Source organism: Heterodontus francisci, chromosome 7, assembly GCF_036365525.1.
Source record: "Heterodontus francisci isolate sHetFra1 chromosome 7, sHetFra1.hap1, whole genome shotgun sequence".
In the NCBI taxonomy this organism is placed as follows: domain Eukaryota; kingdom Metazoa; phylum Chordata; class Chondrichthyes; order Heterodontiformes; family Heterodontidae; genus Heterodontus; species Heterodontus francisci.
This window is the reverse complement of record NC_090377.1, coordinates 77,640,519-77,663,690: the sequence shown is the minus strand read 5'-3', so window position 1 is coordinate 77,663,690 and position 23,172 is coordinate 77,640,519. Positions and strand designations below refer to the sequence as shown.

General features: G+C 43.2%; 1 protein-coding gene across 1 annotated transcript in view; it reads right to left on the bottom strand.

Moving 5' to 3' along the window:
• The window catches only part of mtx2 (metaxin 2), a 105,305-nt gene extending 88,712 nt beyond the window's left edge, over positions 1–16,593 (bottom strand). Inside the window, exon 1 of the mRNA XM_068035488.1 lies at positions 16,443–16,593. Coding sequence (XP_067891589.1) covers positions 16,443–16,482 — 40 coding nt within the window. The 5' untranslated portion in view covers positions 16,483–16,593. The remainder of the gene's footprint in view (positions 1–16,442) is intronic.
• Between the last annotated feature and the right edge of the window lie 6,579 nt (positions 16,594–23,172).

Genomic DNA, 23,172 nt, shown 5'->3' with positions numbered 1-23,172 from the left:
GACCTTATCAAAAGCCTTACTGAAGTCTATGTAGACTACATCAACTACTTTTCCCTCATCTACACACCTAGTCACCGCCTCGAAAAATTCAATCAAATTTGTTAGATATGATCTCCTCCTGACGAAGCCATGCTGACTATCCTTGATTAATTCCTGCCTCTCCAAGTGGAGATCAATCCTGTCCCTCAGAATTTTTTCCAATAGTTCTCCTGCTACTGATGTTAGACTCACTGGCCTGTAATTACCTGGTTTATTCCTACTACCCTTCTTGAATAATGGTACCACATTCACTGTCCTCCAGTCCTCTGGCACCTCTCCTGTGACCAGAGAGGATTTGAAAATTTGTGTCAGAGCCCCTGCAATCTCCTCCCTTGCCTCACATAACAGCCTGGGATACATCTCATCTGGGCCTGGGGATTTATCCAATTTTAAAACCGCTAATACCGCCTCCTTTCAATGCTAATCACAAACCTCCCCTCCCTGATCACAACAGCTACATCGTCCTTCTCCATAGTGAACACAGATGAAAAGTAATCATTCAAAACCTCACCTACGTCCTCCGGCTCCACACACAGATTGCCACTTTGGTCCCTAATGGGGCCTACTCTTTCCCTGGTTATTCTCTTGCCCTTAATATACTTATAAAACGCCTTGGGATTTTCCTTTATCTTGCCCGCCAGTGTTTTTTCATGCCCCCTCTTCGCTGTCCTAATTATTTTTTTGTAACCCCCCCCCGCCCCCCTACACTTTCTATACTCCTCTCGGGCCTCCGTTGTTTTCTACGTGCTGGCTCAAAAAGCTTTCCTGAACACACTTTAAGAGTTCTGCCCCCTTTAAGCCTTTTGCACTAAGATTATCCCAGTTAATATTGGGGAAGTTGAAATCCCCTATTATTACCCTATTATTTTTACATGTCTCTGAGATTTACCGACATATCTGCTCCTCTATCTCTCCCTGACTGTTTGGAGGCCTGTAGTACACTCACAGCAAAGTGACTGCCCGCTTTTTGTTTTTAAGTTCTACCCATATGGCCTCATTTGAGGAACCTTCTCAGATATCATCCCTCCTTACTGCAGTAATGGACTCCTTGATCAATAGTGCAATGCCACCTCCTCTTTTACACCACCCCACCACCCTCCCCCCAACCCCTGCCATGCCTGAAGATTCTATACCTTGAAATACTGAGCTGCCAGTCCTGCCCTTCCCTCAACCATGTCTCTGTGATAGCAATAATATCATATTCCCATGTGTTAATCAACACCTTCAATTCATCTGTCTTACTTGTAAGACTCCTTGTGTTAAAATAGATGCAATCCAGCCTTGCATTATTCGCTTGTGCCTTAACAGGTCCATATTTGCTCTGACTTCCAGACTGACTTAAATTCTCTTCTTTATTTGGCTGTGCATCACCCCCTACTATACCTCCACTCTGTGTCCCATCCCCCTGCCAAACTCCACCTCACCACCCCCCCCACCCCAAACAGCACTAGCAAACCTCCCTGCAAGGATGTTGGCCCCGTTCCGGTTCAGGTGCAACCCGTCTGACTTGCACAGGTCCCACCTTCGCCAGAAACAGACCCAGTGACCCAGGAAACTAAAGCCCTCCCTCCTGCACCATGTCTCCAGCTATGCATTCATCTGCTCTATCCTTATATTCCTATACTAACTTGCACGTTGCACCGGGATGCAGTCCAGTTTCACCAGAATGATACCAGACTAGGCTTGTATTCCCTTGAATATAGAGATTAAGAAGTGATGGAATTGAGGTCCTTAAAACGATTAAAGGACTTGCTAGGGTGAATGGAGAAAAACTATTTCCTCTGGGGGGAAAAAAAAGAGTTCATATCAAGGGAGCAGAACCTTAAAATTAGAGCTAGACTGCTTAGGGGTCACATCAGAAACTGCTTCGTCAAATAAACAGTAGTGGAAATCTGGATCTTCCCGCCCCCCTCCACCAAAAGGTTGAGAGGGTAGGTCAATTGAAAATTTCAAAACTGAGACGGATAGAATTTTGTTAGGCACGGGTATTAAGGGTTACAGAACCAAAGCAGGTAAGTGAAGTTAAGACATGATTAAGATGAGTCATGATCTAACTGAACAGCGTGACAGGTTCTACGGGCTGAATGGCCTACTCCTATTTCTATGTAAACAGATCACCCACGGCATTACTCGTGACATGTGAAATGCTGGCTGACCCTTAGGATCACATCGATGGTTTATAAGGCCTGTGTTCTCAACACTTTGCTGCATGGCTGTGAAATATTGACGACTTACAGCTACCAGGAAAAGCAGCCCAATAATTTCCATCTTTGCGCATTATGGATATATTCTGGCAGGACAAAACCCCAAATGCAGCAGTCTCCACAAAGGCAGAGCTCCCAAGTGTGTTGGCACTAATCACAGGCGACTTCGGTGGATCAGCCACGTCCGCAGGATGGAAGACAGTCGCATACCCAAGGACATTCTGTATGGTGAGGTAGCCAGGACCAGACAACCAGTGGGATTCCCAAAACTCCGTTTCAAGAATGCTTGCAAGCATGACATGAAGGCCCTAGATGTCAACTATTGCACCTGGGAGTCACTAACTGGTAAAAGAGGGAAATGGTGACACATCCTGTAGACTGACATGCACTACCATGACAACCAGTGGCTAAAGCAGCTTAGGTACAGGCGCAATGCCGAAAACAACTCACAGCATCACTTGGCAGCTTCACATGCGACACTTGTGGCAGAACCTGCCTCTCAAGAATTGGCCTTCACAATCATCAGTAAAGGTGCACCAAAAGAAGTCACCCCACCTAAATGGATTGTTTGCTGTGTATCCATCATCTCTCGTAGATGGAAGAATGCCAAACAATCAAATGCTATCCTGTTTCATAATAGCAGAAGTATTAAATATTCAATGTATTATTTTTCTATTAAAGTAAAGCTGTTTTAAAGTGGCCCATGTATTCAAAACTGGAAAGTCTGGCTGTAAATAAATCTTTAAAATTAGATATTTGATCAAGCTACTGATTGTAATGTGATGATCAGTTTTTGGTTAGAGCAGTGAAGTTTCCAGAATTTTTCAATTGCTTTTAAAGCCCGGCATGTGATGCTTGTAAATGCTAATGCACTCTTTTTAATATGCTATTAGCAGACCTCCCAAGTTTTGCATCTATAACAATGTGCGATGGCTTCAGCAAACAAATTGCACTTTTAAATTACAGCATAAAAAGAATGTCATAGAAGACTCTTACTATTAAAAAGATACTTTATAGATTGGAGAGATGAAAATGGAAACTGAGAAAGAAAAATTGCTAGAATGCATTTAAGGTACAGGCTAGGAACATTCCAATAAGGGCAAAAGGTACAGGGACCAAGAACAAGGCTCCTTGGATGATGAGGGAGATAGAGATTATGATGAAACAAAAAAAGAGGGTGTATGATGCATGTCAGGTGAACTCATCAAGTAAGAACCAGGCCATATATATAAGTTGACAGGGGAGGTGAAGAGGAAAATAAGACTGGCAAAAAGAGAATATGAGAATAGAATGGCAGTCAACATAAAAGAAAACCCAAAGATCTTGTAATGGTATGTAAATAGTAAGCGAGTTGTAAGAGGTGGAGTGGGCGTATTAGGGACAAAAATGGTAATATATGCTTAGAGGCACAGGGCAAGGCTAATATACTTAATGAGTACTTTATATCAGTGTTCACTAAGGAAATGGAAACTGAAAAAATATCAGTAGAAGCGGAAAGAGCAGAGGCGATGAATTGGATAACAATTGAGAGGGGGAAGATACTAAAAAGGCTGGCTTGCTTAGGGTAGATAAGTCACTTGGTCCGGATGGCTTGCATCCCACGTTGCTAAAGGAAGTGGAGATGGAGATAGCGGAAGAGCTTGCCATAATCTTCCAATCTTTCCTGGATACGGGGGAGGTGCCAGAGGATTGGAGAGTGGTAAACAAGAAAGGGTGTAAAGATAGTCTCAGCAACTACAGGCCAGTTACTTTAACATGTGGGTAAGGTTTTAGAAACAATAATCAGGGAAAATATCAACAGACACTTAGAGACATTCAGGTTAATTCAGGATAGCCGGTATGGATTTGTAAAAGACAGATCACGCTTGACTAACCTAATTAAATTGTTTGATGAAGTAACAGAGAAGGTTGATGAATGGAATGTGGTGAATGTTGCTTATATGGAATTTAAGAGTTGGATAAAGTATCACATAAAAGGCTGGTTCACAAAATCGAGGCTCATGGAATAGGAGGGTCAATGTCCAATCGGATTTTAAAAATTGGCTTAAGGACTGAAAACAGCTATAGTAAATGGTTGCTTTTCAGACTAGAGGATGGTAGACAGTGGTGTGCCCCAAAGGTCAGTGCTGGGACCACTGCTTTAGTGGCAATACTTTTTTTTATTGGTTTGTGGGATGTGGGCATCGCTGGCTGGGCCAGCATTTATTGCCCTTGAGAAGTTGGTGGTGAGCTGCCTCCTTGAACCGCTACAGTCCTTGGGGTGTAGGTACTCCAACAGTGCTGTTTAGAAGGGAATTCCAGGAGTTTGACCCAGCGACAGTGAAGGAATGGCGATATAGTTCCAAGTCAGGACCGTGTGGGAACTAGCAGGTGGTGGTGCTCCCATGCATCTGCTGCCCTTGTCCTTCTAGGTGGTAGATGCCGTGGGTTCAGAAGGTGTTGTTGAAGGAGTCTTGGTGAGATTCTGCAGTGCATCTTGTATATGGTACACACTGCTGCCACTGAGAGTCGGTGATGGAGGAGTGAATGTTGAAGGTGGTGGATGGGGTGCCAATCAAGTGGGCTGCTTTGTCCTGGATGTCAAGCTTATTGAGTGTTGTTGGAGTTACACCCATCCAGGCAATTGGAGAGTATTCCATCACACTCCTGACTTGTGCCTTGTAGATGGTGGACAAGCATTGGGGAGACAGGAGGTGAGTTACTCGCTGCAGAATTCCCAGCCTTTGACCTGCTCTTGTAGCCACAGCACTTAGGTGGCTGGTCCAGTTCAGTTTTTGGTCAATGGTAGCCCCCAGGATGTTGATAGCGGGGGATTCAGCGATGGTAATGCCATTGAACATCAAGGGGAGATGGTTAGATTCTCTCTTGTTGGAGATGGTCATTGCCTGGCACTTAAGTGGCACAAATGTTACTTGCCACTTATCAGCCCAAGCCTGGATGTTGTCCAGGTCTTGCTGCATATGGACATAGGCTGCTTCAGTATTTGAGGAGTCACAAATCGTGCTTAACATTGTGCAATCATCAGCCACTTCGGACCTTATGATGGAGGGAAGGTCATTGATGAAGCAGCTGAAGATGGTTAGGCCCAGGAAACTACCTTGAGGAACTCCTGCAGTGATGTCCTGGGAGTGAGATGATACATAAACGACCTGGATCTTGGAATACAGAATAGAATCTCAAAATTTGCTGATGACACCAAACTTGGAGGTACAGCAAAGTGAGGAAGATATGAACTGCCTGCAACACGACATAGATAGGCTGGCAGAGAGGTGGCAGATGGCATTTAATACTGACAAGTGTGAGGTGATGCATTTTGACAGAAGGAATAGGGAGAGGCAATATACACTTAATGGCACAGTTCTAAAGAGTGTGCAGGAACAGAGGAATCTGAGGGTACAAGTGCATAAATCTTTGAAAGTGGCAGGACAGATTTAGAGAGTGATTAGTAAAACATATAGGATCTTGGGCTTTATAAATAGAGGCATTGTGTACAAAAGCAGGGAAGTAATGCTGAACCTTTAGAAAGCTCTGGTTAGGCCCCAACTGAAGTATCGTGTCCAGTTCTGGTCACCACACTTCAGGAAGGATGTGAGGGTCCTTGAGAGGGTGCAGAGGAGATTTACCAGAATGGTTCCAGGGATGGAAGATTTTAGTTACAAGGTTAGGTTGGAAAAGCTGTGTTTGTTCGCCTTAGAACAAAGGAGAGTGAGAGGAGATTTAATAGAAATGTATAAGATTATGACAGGCTTTGATAAGTTAGACAAGGAAAAACTGTTCCCATGAACTAAAGGTACAAGGACAAGGTGACACAGATTAAAACTTTTGGGCGAAAGATGCAGGCGGAATATGAGGTAGCAGCGGGCGCTAATGACCTGGAACTCGCTGCTCACAAGGGTGGTGGAAATGGAGACAATCAATAATTTCTGGTAGAAGTTGGATGATCACTCGAGAGAAAAATGGACTTGCAGGGTCACGGGGATCGAGCGGGGGAGTGGGACTAACAGGGCCGTTCCGTGGAGAGCTGGCATGGACTTGATGGGCCAAATGGCCTCCTTCAGTGCCATAAATTATTTTATGAGGTGCAGAGCTAAAAAGCAACTGAACAGAAAAGTCTTCAGTAGGCCTTTGAAAGCAGGAATAGAAACAAGGTGAAACAATTTTGAGAGAAGATGGGTAAAACAGCAGCAGGCAACAATGGAGCAAAGAGAATGGGGAACAAGCAATTGACCAAAGTTAGAGAAGCAGAAGATGCCAAACCAATGTTAGAGGAGCAGAGGACAGAAGGCTAAGGGGGCTCACTCAGATTGAGGGGGGCAAGGCTCTGGAGACATGTAAAGGGAGGATAATGATCTTGAAATTGAGTCAGTGGAGCACAGGGAGCTACTGAGTCCTGATGAGCACGAAGATAACAAAAAATACAAGACCTTAAGCAGCAACAACAGGAGCAAAGGTTTGCTGGAGGAACTGCAACTTATGGAGGGTGGAAGATCAGGAAAGTATTAGAGAAATCAAGCTGTGAGTTACTAAAGATGAAAGTCTCAGTGACAATAGTAAGAAGTAGACATCGAGACTTACAAACTAACAAAGGTGGAAGGCGGCAGTATGCAGTGCGATGGCTATAAACTCAATGTACTGTTATTATAGTGACAGTGTGGCTCTGTGGTAGTACTTTCACCTGACAAAAACAGAGTATATTCGATGTCTACGATATACAAACTGTTTTTGAAGCCGTCTGAAATCTAAGGGAATTCTCCAGGAGCCCTGGCTAGCAAGAATGAGATCCAGACTCTACCATCTTGCTGTAGATATGAGTTTCCTTAGCAATTCTACTTGCTGAAGCCAATTTTTAAAACACATTCCTCTTGTTTGTCTTTTTTTTAAATTCATTTATGGGATGTGGACATTGCTGGCTCGGACAGCATTTATTGCCCATCCCTAATTGCCCTTGAGAAGGTGGTAGTGAGCCGCCTTCTTGAACCGCTGCAGTCCATGTGGGGTAGGTACACCCACAGTGCTGTTGGGAAGGGGGTTCCAGGATTTTGACCCAGTGACAGTGAAGGAATGATGATATAGTTCCAAGTCAGGATGGTACGTGGCGTAGAGGGGAACTTGCAGATGGTGGTGTTCCCATGCAACTGCTGCCCTTGCCCTTCTAGGTGGTAGAGGTCGTGGGTTTGGAAGGTGCTGTCTAAGGAGCCTTGATGCATTGCTGCAGTGCATCTTGGAGATGGTACACACTGCTGCCACCGTGCATCAGCGGTGAATGTTTGCAGATGGGGTGCCAATCAAGAGGGATGCTTTGTCCTGGATGGTGTCGAGCTTCTTGAATGATGTTGGAGCTGCACCCATCCAGGCAAGTAGAGAGTATTCCATCACACTCCTGATTTGTGCCTTGTAGATGGTGCACAGGCTTTGAGGAGTTAGGAGGCGGGTTACTCGCCGCAGAATTCCTAGTCTCGGACCTGCGCTTGTCGTCTATCATAAAAACAGCAGAAATTTCCCAAATCATTACAGGACAGAAAATCTCTACTTGGTGTATTTATCCTATTTGCATTTTTTCCTGAATCTGAGGAAAACCACCTACCTTTAAAATTTACTTTATACAAATAAATATTCATGTCAAAAATTCTGATACCTTCAACATAATAAAGCACATAAATCTGTTACAATGTTGTTCTACTAATTATGGATGACCTGATCACCTACGCACCACCCTTACAACAGGGAATAATTAAAGAAAAAGGGCAAATACGTTCCGAGAAATGTTAGAACTCCAGTAGTTTGTAGAATAATGGCACTGTGCGATTTTGGGATAAGCAAACTAAACATTCCTGTAATACTTAAGTGATAAATATTGCTTGAGCTCCTATATTTCATAGCATATGAACAAAATCAGAACAGCTAAAAACTTTCAATATGCACTCCTTCAACAATGGAAAACAAGGAACAAAAGCAAAATATATTTTATCTTGACTTTCTTTTAAAGTACTGGATTAATGTTAAATTTAATTCAGTAATACAAACTAATGATCTGCTAAATTCAAAACCAATTTTTAAAACTGTATGCATTACATTTTAATTACACTTACAATGCAATCCACATGACATTTCAGGTAGAGAATCAAGCAAAACCATGCCCCTTTTTACTGTAATAACTTCAGATGTTATATTTACAAAAGAACTTCAAATACAGATTTCGTAAAACATAAAAGTAAAGATTTAATACAAAAACAGTTCTAAGTTTTATCAACCAGCAGTCTTCTGCTGTTTTTGAACCTTCTGTCTGACAGACTGTTGAGGGTCAATAAATAATAGAACAGTAAATATCACAGTTGGCAGCTACAGCTGTGATTTTCAAGCTAAAATAACAGCCTTATACAGAACATGCATTTTAAAAGTACTGAACATGATGCGAAATTTCTTATAGCACCAAACACTAAAATTGCATGTAGCTTAACCACACAAGCTTGTTTTCTTCTACCACAGTGATTTATGAGACAAAAATCTGCACTAAAATCAAACCTCGTTTATCCTTGGGCTACACATTTTCATAACAAATGGATTACAGTTTGCAGCTCACCATGTCTACCATCAGAGCATAACATTTCCCCAAGGCTTTGTGCTCACCAATAGAGGTCTCTATAACATTTCAAGATCTGATTTCGTAAAGTGTAATTTAAATCTTTGCTTTTGCCTAGTATCACATTAAAAAAAGTTCATTCCCCTTAGTCTCCCATTCTATACTGAAGGCACTGCCACTTTGCTCAGGTCTAGCTCCACACAGGCACAGGCAGCTCTTCACTACCTCACCAAAGTGCCTATTCTTCATTTATGAGCCAAGAGAGCAAATTTCAGCAGGCTGTTAAGCTACACTGGGGATTGCAACCAAGACTGATATACACATATTCCCATTTTCTAGTACAGCTCACAGAATTGTGACCAAGAGCCTGACTGACTTGCTAGGTATTTATAATCATTTAACATGGCTGTTTACACATATAGATGTATGCACTGAATTATGCATAACTCCAGCTCATTAGTTCTCTTTGCAGTTTGAGTAATATTCAAAAAGCTAAGTAACTAGTTGAAGAAATTATGCCAATTGCCATAACATCTTGCAGGGCCGATAAATGCTTTATGGTGCAAATTATTCCCCATAACTTCCTCAGTGGGTAAGCACACTGCCTGGTGTGTGCCTAAATTGGCAATCTCAGTTCGGGGACAAGTAAAGCTATTTGTGCCATGTAAGTGTTGCTGCTTCCACAAGATTAGCCACTGCTAGAGGAATAAAAATATACATTTACAAAAAGCAGAAACAAATCTGGCTTAGCCCGTTAAGACAATGGGCAACTGAGTTATATGGAGCAGTAAGGTCCTTGGTTTTATCTCCAGTCTTTGCTGAATTAGCTGATCTTGGATGTAATGGAGTGATAGTAGGGATGTTATAATTCATCGAGCCCCCAGGGTTAGGAAAGGAAGGAAAAAAATAAACACTCAGGTGTTCCTGCTCCTGATCAATATGCAGCAACCATTGCAGGAAGTGTACATGGAGTGACATTGGGCAAGGACAGTAATGGTTGGGCTGATTCCCCTGGTGGTTGACACTCACCGTCTAGATTCAGACATGAAGAGTAGCTACTTGGCTGTGGTATCAAGGATAACCAGTGCCCATGGAACTGTATACGAGCAAGAACTGATACCTTCATGGGAAAAGAAATGGTACACGGGAAAAAATGGTTGAGAGGGAAAATGCTAAAGCAAATATTTCATAAGATGCATCCTTTTCAGCAACATATTTTATGCATAGACACCAACTTACAATCACAGATGCTACACAAAGCCTCGTAACTTTCAGTAAACCCAGATTACATTAACAGCCTTTGAAGCCTCAGGGAGAGCAATAAACAGTTGGAATTAATCTGTTCTCTGGTCACAGAAGCTGGAGTTACTCAAGACATCACAAAACAGATAATGCAGTGGGTTCACATACTGTTCTTTCTCAAACTGAGTTTGAATCCATCTCAAAATCCCAGTCCAGTGGAATGAAAATCTCCTGCAAGATGCTTAAGTGAAATGAGTTGAGGAAGCTACAATCTGGTTCCTTGTGTGCATAGTGCTACATCATAAAACTATCCATAGTTTAGCACAATTTTGTAATTATTTAGCAGTTATACCGCTTTAAGGATAGCTGGTGTGAGAAATGGAAATAATTGTTTTTTCTAAGGTTGGGACAAGTTACAGGGAGCTTTATTCTGCATCTACCATGCTATAATAATCTGGAAATGCTGGATGTTGACAGTGATCCCCAAAATGGAAAAATGCTTCATTCCCCAACTATGACATCTTATCTTAATTAGAAGGATTACAGTGTCACGCACATCAGAAGTGAGATGTTACAACATTCATGGACTAACTCTGAAGAGTTACGAAAAAACGAACGTTTAAAAAAAAAAATGAAACTTTATTTTAAAAAGTGGACAATGGTCCAAAATGGCCAAAGTAAAAGGTGATTTGCCTTTTGTGTATCCAAACAGCCTGACAAAGACAAAAGGACAAATCTTCAAAGTCAAAAAGTTTTAATGAAACCTATCTTATACCTTTCCTAAAACATTCCAGAATCGAATGTCTTCTTCTAAAACAAAAGGGGTGTGAAGTAGCCACATCCTGGGCCATTGTGTGAGCACCATGGTAGAGAAACCAGAGTGTTTCCTAACAGGAGGTGAGAGGTGACAGTTTTACCTTAAAACAAAGACAGCCAGAGAGAGAGAGAGAGACTGACCCAGAGGTGAAGCTATGTCTGGGAGGCTCTGAAATCCAACAACCCTCCAAGAAGTTGCTGTTTCAAGCAAAGAGATGGTCACATGACCGACCTGCTGCTAAGACTGGCGCTTTTGAATTGTGCCTCACAGAAAGGAAACAGACTGCAACTGGACTGGCAGAAGTCTCTCTCTCTCTGTCTGTCTCCCTCTCCAGCAAAGTCCCAGGGAAACCATGGTGCCAGCTGAAACTTCAAGACTGCAGAACTTTACAGACAACCACTAAAACGATAGTCAAACCCTCCCTTCAGCCTTCTGGTACCAGAGAAGCAAGCCTGGAATTGTGCACGTGCCCCCAGCAAAGACTCCAAAACCTTAACGTCAATTGAGGACATTGTACCAAGGACATTAAGAACCCTATCTGTATTCCAATTATTACAAACTCTACTTCAACACTACCCCCCAACTCTTTCTTCCCCTCTGTATCTATTTACGTGTGTGTGCCTCTCGTATGTCTGGGAGCTTGGATGCGTCGCGTATTTTAGAAGTTTTAACAGGGTTAGAGGGATAAGGCTAATAAACTTGTATCTTTCCTGTTTAAACTCAAGAAAACCTGTCTGATTGGTTCATTCACTGAGGTGATAAGCTAAAATCACTGCGTTTTAAAGATAAACCTGGAAAGGGGCAAGAGGGGAGCCTGAGACCCCTTCCTCACCAGGTCGTTAACACTGGTTTTGACATGTCTGTGCCTACCTTGTGAACAGATTGCTTAGTATAGCTTGGGTGACCAAGAGCACTGAGCAAAAACAGAGCAACAGTTCCTAGCTTTCTTTCTCACTGTGGCAGATAGCAGAGTTAATAAAGTGATTTCATCCATGGAGAACCTAATCTACTCTCAGATAATCTCATTTACTGTCCCTCCTGTGGGACAGTATAACAACAACCTCAAGAAAGAATTAGGTCTTAAAAGATTCATGTGGTAGACGTAGCATTCACATAGCTCACTGGGTATTCGTCCACACAGTCTACTTTCCTACAGATTTCCACCACACATCCAATGAACTTGTAATGTATTACACTACATGAGTAGCACAATATAGTACAGTAGGAAATAGTAATGTATTAGGTGGGGTCAGAGTGAAAGTGGTAGACGGTACTAGAGAAGGGAGTAGTTCTGTATTAGTTGGGAGTGGACTGAGAAGGATTACGAGGAATGCAAAGACATGATGACAATGCATGTGTGTAAATGCACAAAGTGTGGCAAGTTGGTGAGCTACAAGCACAAATAGCAATTTGGGAATATGATGTAGTGGCAATAATAGAAACGTGGCTTAAAAATGACTAGGATTGGGCGTTTAATATGCAAGGATGCAAAGTGATCAGGAAAGATAGAAAAAAAATAAGGGAGGTGGGGTGGCAGTACTGATTAGGGACAACATTGCAGCGTTGAAAGGATGTCCTTGAAGGGGCAAGGACAGAATCCATTTGGTTAGAGTTGAAGAGCAAAAAGGATATGATCGCCCTACTAGGGGTATTCTATAGACCTCCAAATAGTGAGAGACGGATAGAGGAGCAAATCTACAGGGAAATCATAGAGATGTTCAAGGAGTATAGAGTGGTGATATTGGGGGGCTTTAATTACCCAAATACCGATTGGGATAATTTTAGAGTAAAGGGTAAGGAGGGGGAGGAATTTCTGAAATGTGTTCAGGATAACTTCCTTGATCATATGTTCCCAGCCCTACCAGAAGGGAGGCATTGCTGGATCTGGTGCTGGGAAATGAGGTGGGACAAGTGGACCAAGTATCTGTCGGGGATCACTTGGGTAAGAGTGATCATCGTATCATATGGTTCAGACTAGTAATGCAGAAAAGCAAGGAACAAAATAAGGTAGAATGTCTAGATTGGAAGAGGGCTAATTTCAACGTGATGAGAAGGGATCTAACCAGGGTAGAGTGGAACCAAAGACTGACAGGAAGAGCTGTATCAGAACAAAGGGTTATCTTTAATGAAGAGATGCTTCAGGTACAGGCTAGGTAGAATCCAACAGAGGTGAAAGGTAGGGGAACCAAGAACAGGGCTCCCTGGATGGTGAGGGAGATGGCGATTATGATGAAACACAAAAGAAAGGGTGTACGATGCATGTCAGGTGAACTCATCAAGTGAGAGTCAGCCCATATACAATACATTGAGAGGGGAGGTGAAGAGAAAATAAGACTGGCAAAGGGAGAACGTGAGAACAGAATGATAGTCAACAGAAAAGGGAACCCAAAAATCTCCTACCGGTATGTAAATAGCAAGCGAGTTGCAAGAGGTGGAGTGCAGCCTATTAGGGACAAAAATGGTAACATATGCTTGAAGGCGCAGGGCAAAGTTAATATACTTAATGAGTATTTTGTATCAGTGTTCACTAAGGAAATAGAATCTGACAAAATATTAGTAGAACCGGAGAGAGGAGAGGCAGGAGATAGGATAAAAATTGAGTGTGTGCAGATACTAAAAAGGCTGGCTGTGCTTAGGGTAGATAAGTCACCTGGTCTGGATGGCTTACATCCCAGTTTGCTAAAAGAAGCAGGGATGGAGATAGCGGAAGGGCTTTCCATAATCTTCCAATCTTCCCTGGATACAGGGGAGGTGCCAGAGGATTGGAGAGTGGCAAATGTGACTCCATTATTCAAGAAACGGTGTAAGGATAGTCCTAGTAACTACAGGCCAGTTAGTTTAACATTAGTGGTGGGTAAGATTTTGCAAACAGTTTTTAGGGAAAATATCAACAGACACTTAGAGAGGTTCGAGTTAATTAAGGCTAGCAGCACAGATTTGTAAAAGGCAGATCATGCTTGACTAATCTAACTGAATTTTTTGATGAAGTAACAGAGAAGGTTGATGAAGGCAATGCAGTGGATGTTGGATAAGGTTCCACATAAAAGGCTAGTCAACAAAATTGAGGCTCAAGGAATAGGAGGATCAGCATCCAACTGGATAAGAATTTGGCTTAAGAAAGCAGCGAGTCATAGTAAATGGTCGCTTTGCAGACTGGAGGATGGTTGACAGTGGTGTTCCCCAAGGATCAGTGTTGGGACCACTGCTATTTTGGCTATATATGACTTGAATCTTAGAGCAGAATCTCAAAATTTGCTGATAATATCAAACTTGGAGGTGCCGCAATCAGTGAGAATGACATGAACCACCTGCAACAAGACATAGATAAGCTGATCGAATTTAATAGACAAGTGTGAGGTGATGCATTTTGGCAGAAGGAATAGGGAGGGGCAATATATACTTAATGGCACAGTTCTAAAGAGCGTGCAGGAACAGAGGGACCTGAGGGTGCATGTGCACCAATATGGCAAGACATATTGAGATAGTGGTTAGTAAAGCATATAGGATCTTGGGCTTCATAAATAGAGGCATTGAGTACAAAAGCAGGGAAGTAATGCTGAACCTTTATAAAGCTTTGGGTAGGCCCCAACTGGAGTAATGCGTCCAGTTCCGGTCAACACACTTCAGGAAGGATGTAAGGGTGCTTGAGAGGGTGCGGAGGAGATTTATCAGAATGGTTTCAGGGATGGGGGTATTTTAGTTACAAGGTTAGATTGGAAAAGCTGGGTTTGTTCCTCTTAGAACAAAGAAGAGTGAGGGGAGATTTAAAAGAAGTGTACAAGATAATGACAGGCTTAGTTAGACAAGGAAAAACTGTTCCCATTAACTCATGGTACAAGGACTAGGGGACGCAGATTGAAAATTTTGAGCATGAGATACAAGGGGAAGATGAGGAAGCACTTTTTTTTTAATGCAGCGGGTGGTAATGACCTGGCATTCGCTGTGCACAAGGGCGGTGGAGGCAGAGAAAATCAATGACTTCAGAAGGAAGTTGGATGGCCACTTAAGAAAAACAGACGTGCAGGGCTACGGGGACCGAACGGGGAAGTTGGACTGACTGGAGAGCCGGCATGGACTCGATGGACCGAATGGCCTCCTTCTGTGCCATATATGACTCTATGGTTTTATCAACACACTTTGACTTATCAGATACATTCTTTGCCAAGCACTGCAGTGTAACAGTTTTTGTGGTGGCCCTGTGTATATTTTTGAGTCTCTTATGAAAGTTCAGCCAACCTAGGATGTCATCCCTTAATCTAAGTACATCGTTGACTATATTTCTGTAGTCTTCCCTATGTCTCACTGACTGTGTTAGTGGCCATGCACTTGGTACCCACATGGAAATTCAAATGGCAAGAATCCTACAGGTTCTTGGGAGACCTCCCTACGAGCAAATATAGTGATATTTTAATAAAAGCAAAATACTGCAGATGCTGGAAATCTAAAATAAAAACAAGAAATGCTGGAAATACTCAGCAGGTCTGGCAGCATCTGTGAAGAGAAAAGCGGAGTTAACGTTTCAGGTCAGTGACCCTTCTTCAGAATAGCAGATATTAGAAATGTGAAAGGTTTTAAGCAAGTAAAGCGGGAGTGGGGCAACAGATAACAAAGGTGGTGTAGATAGGACATGGTCACGGAGAATAACCGACCAGGTGGTCATGGAGCAAAGGCAAACAATATGTTAATGGTGTGTTGAAAGACAAAGCATTAGTACAGATAGGGTGTTAATGGACTGAAAACTGAACAGCCACAAGCACATACATGAAAAAAAACTGTGGGTAGGAAAACTGAACAAACTAAGATAAAATAAAATATACACAAAAAAAAGAAAAAATAACTAAAAATAAAAGTAAAATGGGGGGCCCGTCATGCTCCAAAATTATTGAATTCAATGTTCAGTCCGGCAGGCTGCAGTGTCCCTAATCGGTAAATGAGATGCTGTTCCTCGCGTTTGCGTTGATGCGCACTGGAACACTGCAGCAATCCCAGGACAGGGGAGCATGAGAGCAGGGGGGGAGTGTTGAAATAGCAAGCAACCGGAAGTTCGTGGTTATGCTTTTGGACAGAGCGAAGGTGTTCCACAAAGCAGTCACCCAGTCTGTGTTTGGTCTCTCCAATGTAGAGGAGACCACATTGTGAGCAGCAAATACAGTATACTACATTAAAAGTACAAGTAAATCGCTGCTTCACCTGAAAGGAGTGTTTGGGGCCTGGGATAGTGAGGAGAGAGGAGGTAAATGGGCAGGTATTACACCTTGACAAATACATATAAAGTTCTGCTTATGTTGAACAGAGCATACATGAGTAGACTGTACAACCCAATACCAGTGTGTGTAAAACAAAGCAGATGTGGTAACTGACCCAAATTAAGATTCTGGCAATCTCAAAGTCCTTAGAAGGTCGCACGAATTAAGACTCTTACTGAGTAACCACAGTTCTTGCAGCTGCACTCAGGAGAGCTACTAGCCCCTCGTTTACCTGTTGCTCCCTCGACCAGGGCCCAAGCTAACCCCGTTATCCTCTGGTTTGGCACAGCACAAAGTGGCTCTGGAATCATTACCTGCCATTTGGCAAACAAACACGTCTGTTGCTATTGACATGCCGCAATAGTGCTTTCCTCCGCCAAGAAAAGCTTCAAGATCTTCTCAACACAATGTCAACCCAACAGCAACGCACTTACGACAAAGAACACGTCACATCCTGCATTGGTGGCAAGTGTCACGCGTGCGCAGTGTCTGCAGTGCTTCTGGTGAAGGTTAAGGGTTGTTGTTTGGAGATAGGCGGGCGGTACGGAGAGAAAGTAAATTAGGTGGTGATAAACAGTAGAAGTAACATTGCCTTTCAGTTAATTCAGTTGACACGGTGTATTTTGTAATTTTTAGAAGAATATCTCATCAGAAGTTAAAGTAAGAACTTGCATTTTATAGGTAGGAAAACGCCCCTAAACCCTTAGCGGCATAATCCGGAGCCAAAGAACACTAGGATGGGTGACTAAGAAACTGGTAGGTTTTAAGGAGGAGCGGGAGAAATTTAGAGTTTGGGTCGATACTGCTGAAGGTGTAGCCACCAGTGATAGAGCAAAAAAACTTGCATTTAGATAACACCTTTCACAACCAGAGGATGTCCTGTAGCACTTTACAGCCAATGAAGTACTTTTGCAGTGTAATCACTGTTGTAGGAAATGCAGCAGTCAATTTGTGCACAACAAACTCCCACAAACAGCAATGTAATAATGACCAGATAATCTGTTTTTGTGATGTTAATTGAGGGATAAATATTGACCAGGAAACTGGGAATAACTCACTGCTCTTTGAAATAATGCTGTGGGATCCTTTACATCCACCTGGGAAAGCAGATGGGGCCTCAGTTTAACGTCTTATCTGAAAGATGGCACTGCAAAAGTGCAGCAGTACCTTAGTACTGCATGTAATGTCAGGTAGATTTTGGTACTCAAGTTCCGGATGGGGACGTAAATCCCCAATCTTCTGATCAGAGGCGAGAGTGTTCTCAACCGAAGCCCAGGAGTCCAGAGTTGGAGAAATGCAGCTTTCTCGAAACATCATAAGGCTGGAAGTGCTTGCAGAAATAGGGAAGAGTGAAGCCATGAATGGATTTCAACATGAGTTTGAGAATTTTAATCATGAGCCACTGTAGGTTAGTGAACACAAGTGAATGGAATTTGGTGAGAGTTAGGATATGGGTAGCAGAGTTTTGGATGATTTAAGGGAGATGGTGGTGTAGTGGTAATGTCATTGAACAAGTAATCCAGAGGCCCAGGCCAATGCCCTGAGGACATAAGTTCAAATCCCACCACAGCAGCTGGTGGAATTTAAATTACATCATATTATTATTCAATTAATTATTGGAAAAATAAGCTAGTCTCAGTGAAACTATCAACAATTGTTATAAAAACCCATCTGGTTCACTAATGTCCTTCAGGAAAGGAAATCTGCTGGCCTTACCTGGTCTGGCCTACAGGTAACTCCAGACCCACAGTAATGTGGTTGACTCTTAACTGCCGTCTGAAGTAGCCTAGCAAGCCACTCCGTTGTCAAGGGCAATTAGGGATTGGCAACAATGTTGGCCTTGCCAGCGCATCCACATCCATGCAAGAATATTAAAAGTTTATGGAGGGTGGAAGACGGGACACCGACCAGAACAGCATTGGAATAATCAAGTATGAACATAAGCATGGATAATGGATTAAGCAGCAGATGGATTGAGGCTGGGGTGGAGATGGGTTCCGTTGTCATAGAATTGATATAGCACAGAGGAATGCCATTTGACCCATCGTGTCCGTGTACGTCCTTCTAAGGAGCAATTCACGTGCCGCCATTCCCCTGCCCTTTCCCCACATTCCTCCTCCTCAGATATTTAGAAAATGTCGAAAAAAATTACGGCACAGAAGGCGTCCACTCTTCCCATCGTGTCTGCGCCTACTGAAAAACGAATCACTCAGGCAAATCACATTTTCCAGCACTTGATCCATATCCCTGAAGTTTGTGGGACTTCAGGTGCATATTCAGACACCTTTCAAATGAGTTGAGGGTTTCTGCCTCTATTACCCTTTCAGATAGTGAGTTCTAGACCCCTACCACCCTCTGGGTGAAAAAACATTTCCTCATCTCCCCTCAAATCCTTCTACAAATCACTTAAATTCTATGCCCCCTGGTCACTGACCCCTCTGCTAAGGAAAATTGGTCCTTCCCATCCACTGCATCCAGCCCCTCACAACCTTGTACACCTCAATCAACACTTCCCTCACCCTCCTCTATTCCAAGGAAAACAACCCCAGCCTATCCAATCTTTCCTCATAGCTGCAATTTATGTTACAGAGGTGGAAGTATGCGATCTTTGTGAACAGACCATAAGTGCTAAGATTTTAAATGAAGAAGGACCTCTGTGTACAGATACAGAGGTCTTAAATGTGAACAGTTCAGGTAGGTAATCTGCCAAGTTACAATACCGGAAAAATAGCGACAAAAACACCAGTAACTCAAAAATCTACATACAGTTGAACAACCATCCCGAAATAAGGTTTTTACTGCATTTGATTTCAAATTTTTGTCACTGCTTTGTGCCCTTCAGTAATTCAGTTTTCTTTCTATTAAAGGTAAATATTTATTCTTCACCCTATGACATGTTAAAAATAGTTAGAATGGGGGTTCAATAGGAAATAAGCTTAAACTATAGGCATAACTGATATTCCATTAGTTGTATTATACAGAAAAAAACTAAAGTCCACAAATGTCCATTTTTGACCGTTGTAATTTAGACATTTCTGAAGAGGGACACCAGGAAGCCTGGGAGAACATTTCCCCATGAAATTTTAATATTTTTGCTGCATTTTGGTATCTACTGTAATTTTACTTGTGAAACAAAAGTTATGGAATTATGGTGAGTGCATTTGATCACAGTTGCTCCTGTGCCGAAAACACACATTTAGAATTACAAAGCCAAATAAGCTCTTTTGTCAATGTAAATTGAAAAGCTTCCTTTCAGTTTCTTTGCCACATCACCCAAAGTGTGATATTGCTGCATAAATATTGCAAGTTTAGAGAATTCAGAATACATACTTACATAATTAAGGATAGCCAGCATAGATTTGTGAAAGGCAGATCATGCTTAACTAATCTAATTGAAATTTTGATGAAGTAACAGAGAAGGTTGATGGAGGGAATTGCAGTGGATGTTGTCCTTATGGATTTTAAGAAAGCGTTTGATAAAGTACCACATAAAAGGCTGGTTAACAAAATTGAGGCTTGTAGAATAGGAGGGTCAATGTCCAATTGGATTTTTAAAAATTTGCTTAAGGACAGAAAACAGCAAGTCGTAGTAAATGGTTGCTTTTCAGACTGGAAGATGGTAGACAGTGGTGTTCCCCAAGGGTCAGTGCTAGGACCACTGCTTTTTTTGCTATATTTAAATGACCTGGATCTTGGAATACAGAGTAGAATCTCAAAATTTGCTGATGATACTAAATTTAGAGGTGTGGCAAACAGTGAGGATGATATGAACCGCCTGTAACAGGACATAGATAGGCTAGCAGAATGGGCAGACAAGTGACAGATGGAATTTAATACAGACAAGTGCGAGGTGATGGATTTTAGCAGAAGGGATACGGTGAGGCAATATTGACTTTATGATGCAGTTCTGAAGTTTGCAGAAACAGAGGTACCTGAGGGTGCATGTGCATTGATCATTGAAGGTGGCAGGAGGAGAGAGTGGTTAGTAAAGCATATGGGACCTTGGGCTTCATAAATAAAGGCATTGAGTACAAAAGCAGGGAAGTTACGCTGAACCTTTATAAAGCTCTGTTTTGATCCCAACTGCAGTATTGCATCCAGTTCTGGTCACCACACTTTAGGAAGGATGCGAGGGTCCTTGAGAGGGTGCAGAGGAGATTTACCAGAATGGTTCCAGGGATGGGGGATTTTAGTTTCAAGGTTAGGTTGGAAAAGCTAGGGTTGTTCTCCTTGGAGCAAAGGAGATTGAGGGGAGATTTGATAGATGTGTACAAGATTATGGCAGGCTTAGATAAGTTAGACAAGGAAAATCTGTTCCCAGTAACTGATGGTACGAGAAGTGAGTGATAATGACCTGGAACACTCTGTCCACGACGGTAGTGGAAGCGGAGATAATGATTTCAAAAATAAATTGCAGGGCGATGGGGATCGGGCGGGGAAGTGGGACTGACTGGATTGCTCTGCAGAGAGCTGGCATGGACTAGGTGTACCGAATGGCCTCCTCCTATGCTGCAAATGATTTTATGATGCAATGGATGTTTATTTAAGGTAGACAATAAATTTGTCAGTATTGTACCTATTTCAATTTGGTGGAGGCAAATTCCTGTCAACATATTTACATGTTTACCATCAGCCTTTGACTCAAGCCCAAACTGTAAGTTGTTTCAACTAGATCTGCCTCTTGATGGTAAGGGGAAAAAAGCAAGAAAATATAAAATAAAATATGTGGAATTTAGCCCAATTGTTAATTTGACTAATAGATAAATGCTGGCGATACCTAGCAGCTCTGGTGGCATCAGTGGAGAAAGAAACAGAGTTAATGTTTCAGGTCTGACAAAAGGTCATAGACCTGAAATGTTAGACAGAATTGTACCAGCCCCATGGATACGGGCGGGGGGGTGGAGGGGGAGAGGGCTACCGGTAAAATGGTATGGGCCTGAGTCGGGCCGGCACTGCAACATGTTCCTGCTGCCAACCAATTTTACCAAGATGCAGGTAGCAGGACGGATTAGTGGCTGAGAGATTCATGGTGTGTCGGTTAATTACAGTTGTTAAACAGCCAATTGTCAGGTATTTTCCTACCTTTTTCTGATTTTACCAATGACACACAGGATGCATGGAAGCTCAGAGTTTCGCCTACTCAAATGAGGCGAGATCGGAGTGGCAGATGAGTTATGGAGAGAACTGGCAGCCCTGCTGCAAAGCTGTCTGCAGGCTGTGTGTTCAAGAGGCACTGCAGAGGGTGGAGCCAAAGTGAAGTTCTCCTAGTGGAAAGGTGTCTGCCAGGTCCACACAGTCAGTGGAGGCAGGACTAGGTTCTTGAGAGGCTCATCGCAATGGAGACTTCATCTGGCACGGGATCAGTATTTTCAGACTTTTACTCATCCAGTGAGGAGGAGAGTGGCACAAAGATGGGGTGCAGCCACATGGAGCAGCAGTCCAAAACTCAGGGGAGCTCCAGTGGCTTGAGGAAGCCATTGAACATGGACAAGGAGAGCACATGAGCAAGAAGGTTGCCTCATGGTTGCAGAATGTGGTACCCAGCTTAAAGGGTGTACTGTCAGAGGCTTAGCTTCATCGAGATGTCCGAGCACCAATGTCTGCAAAGACTGTGCCTCTCCAGGGAGGTGTTGGTGGAGCTGTGCGCTATGTGGAGCAGAAGTTGATGCCAATGGGTAGTGGCAGACACCCAATGCCTGTAGCCTTAAAGGTGACATTGGCACTCAACCTTCTCGCCTGTGGCTCGTTCCAAGGATCATCTGAAAATCTACGTGACATCTCTCAGTTACTGGCCCATCACTGCATGATGAAGGTCACGTATGCCCTATACCATTGGGCTGGGCAATATGTCAAGTTCACAACCGATCAGGCCAGTCAGGCCATGGCTGGATTTCCCCAGGTGCAGAGGATCATTGACTGTACTCATGAGGCCATAAAGGCTCCCTTAGAGCAATGAGGCATCTTTGTGAAGAGGAAGGGGTTCCACTCCCTCAATGTTCAAAACATCTGCAACCACCATAAGTGGTGCGCAAGTTTTCCAGGAAGCTGCCATGACTCCTATATCCTTAGACAGTCCCAATTGCCTCAGCTCGTCAGGTCACCCGAACACCTTCACGGCTGGATACTGGGGTCAAGGGGTATCCACTGAAGTCCTGGTTTCTGACCCCTGTACGCAACCCCAACACACAGTTAGAGGACACATACAACCACTGCCATTTGACTATAAGGGCCACCATCAAGCAGGCTATTGGTCTTTTGAAGATGAGGTTTAGATGCCTCATTAGATCTGAGGGTGCCCTGCAATATGCAGCTTCAAGAGTATCCCACATCATTGTTGTCTGCTGCGCATTGCACAACTTGGCGCTCCAGAAGGGAGTAGCGCTGGAGCCAGAGGAAGACTGAGTGAGCCGCATCCTGAGGAGGAGGGTGAGCATGAGGTGCCTCAACAGGTACCAGCTGATTAAGATTATGCCGTTGGGCCCAGCTCACAGGACAGTCACATGTGTGGCAGGGAGATTCATAACTCTCTGATCAGCAGACGCTTCACACAAGGACAAGTGCAAGGGGCCACCAAACCAAGATGTTATCTCCCAAAGGTGGCCTTGCTGACCTTTCATAAGAGGCCCTTAGCATCTCTCTGTACCCGTCAGCATTCAATGTCACAGCCTTCTGTCAACACAGGCACTCATGAGGCCCTCACTTTTACATACCAGCCACCTATTTGATTCCCCATCTGGTCACTGTCAACTGGTGGATAAAAATAAATACACAAGTCATTATGCATTGAATGTCAAGACCTTTAACTGTCATTGCACATTACAGGCTTCTGCAGTTAACAAATTATCACTCATTGAAACCCCAAGTGCTCATCCATGCATTTACATCCTCGCTTACAGTCACTTCTACGGGGTGCTTCCCCTGCATCTGGAGTTGATGTGGAGGCAGGCTGCTGCCTTTCTTGCTCTGGTGCATTATATAGCTGTGGCCTGCATCTTTTGGGTGCCTGAGCCCTGCTGGGGCCCTGCATTTTTGGGGCCACCTGCA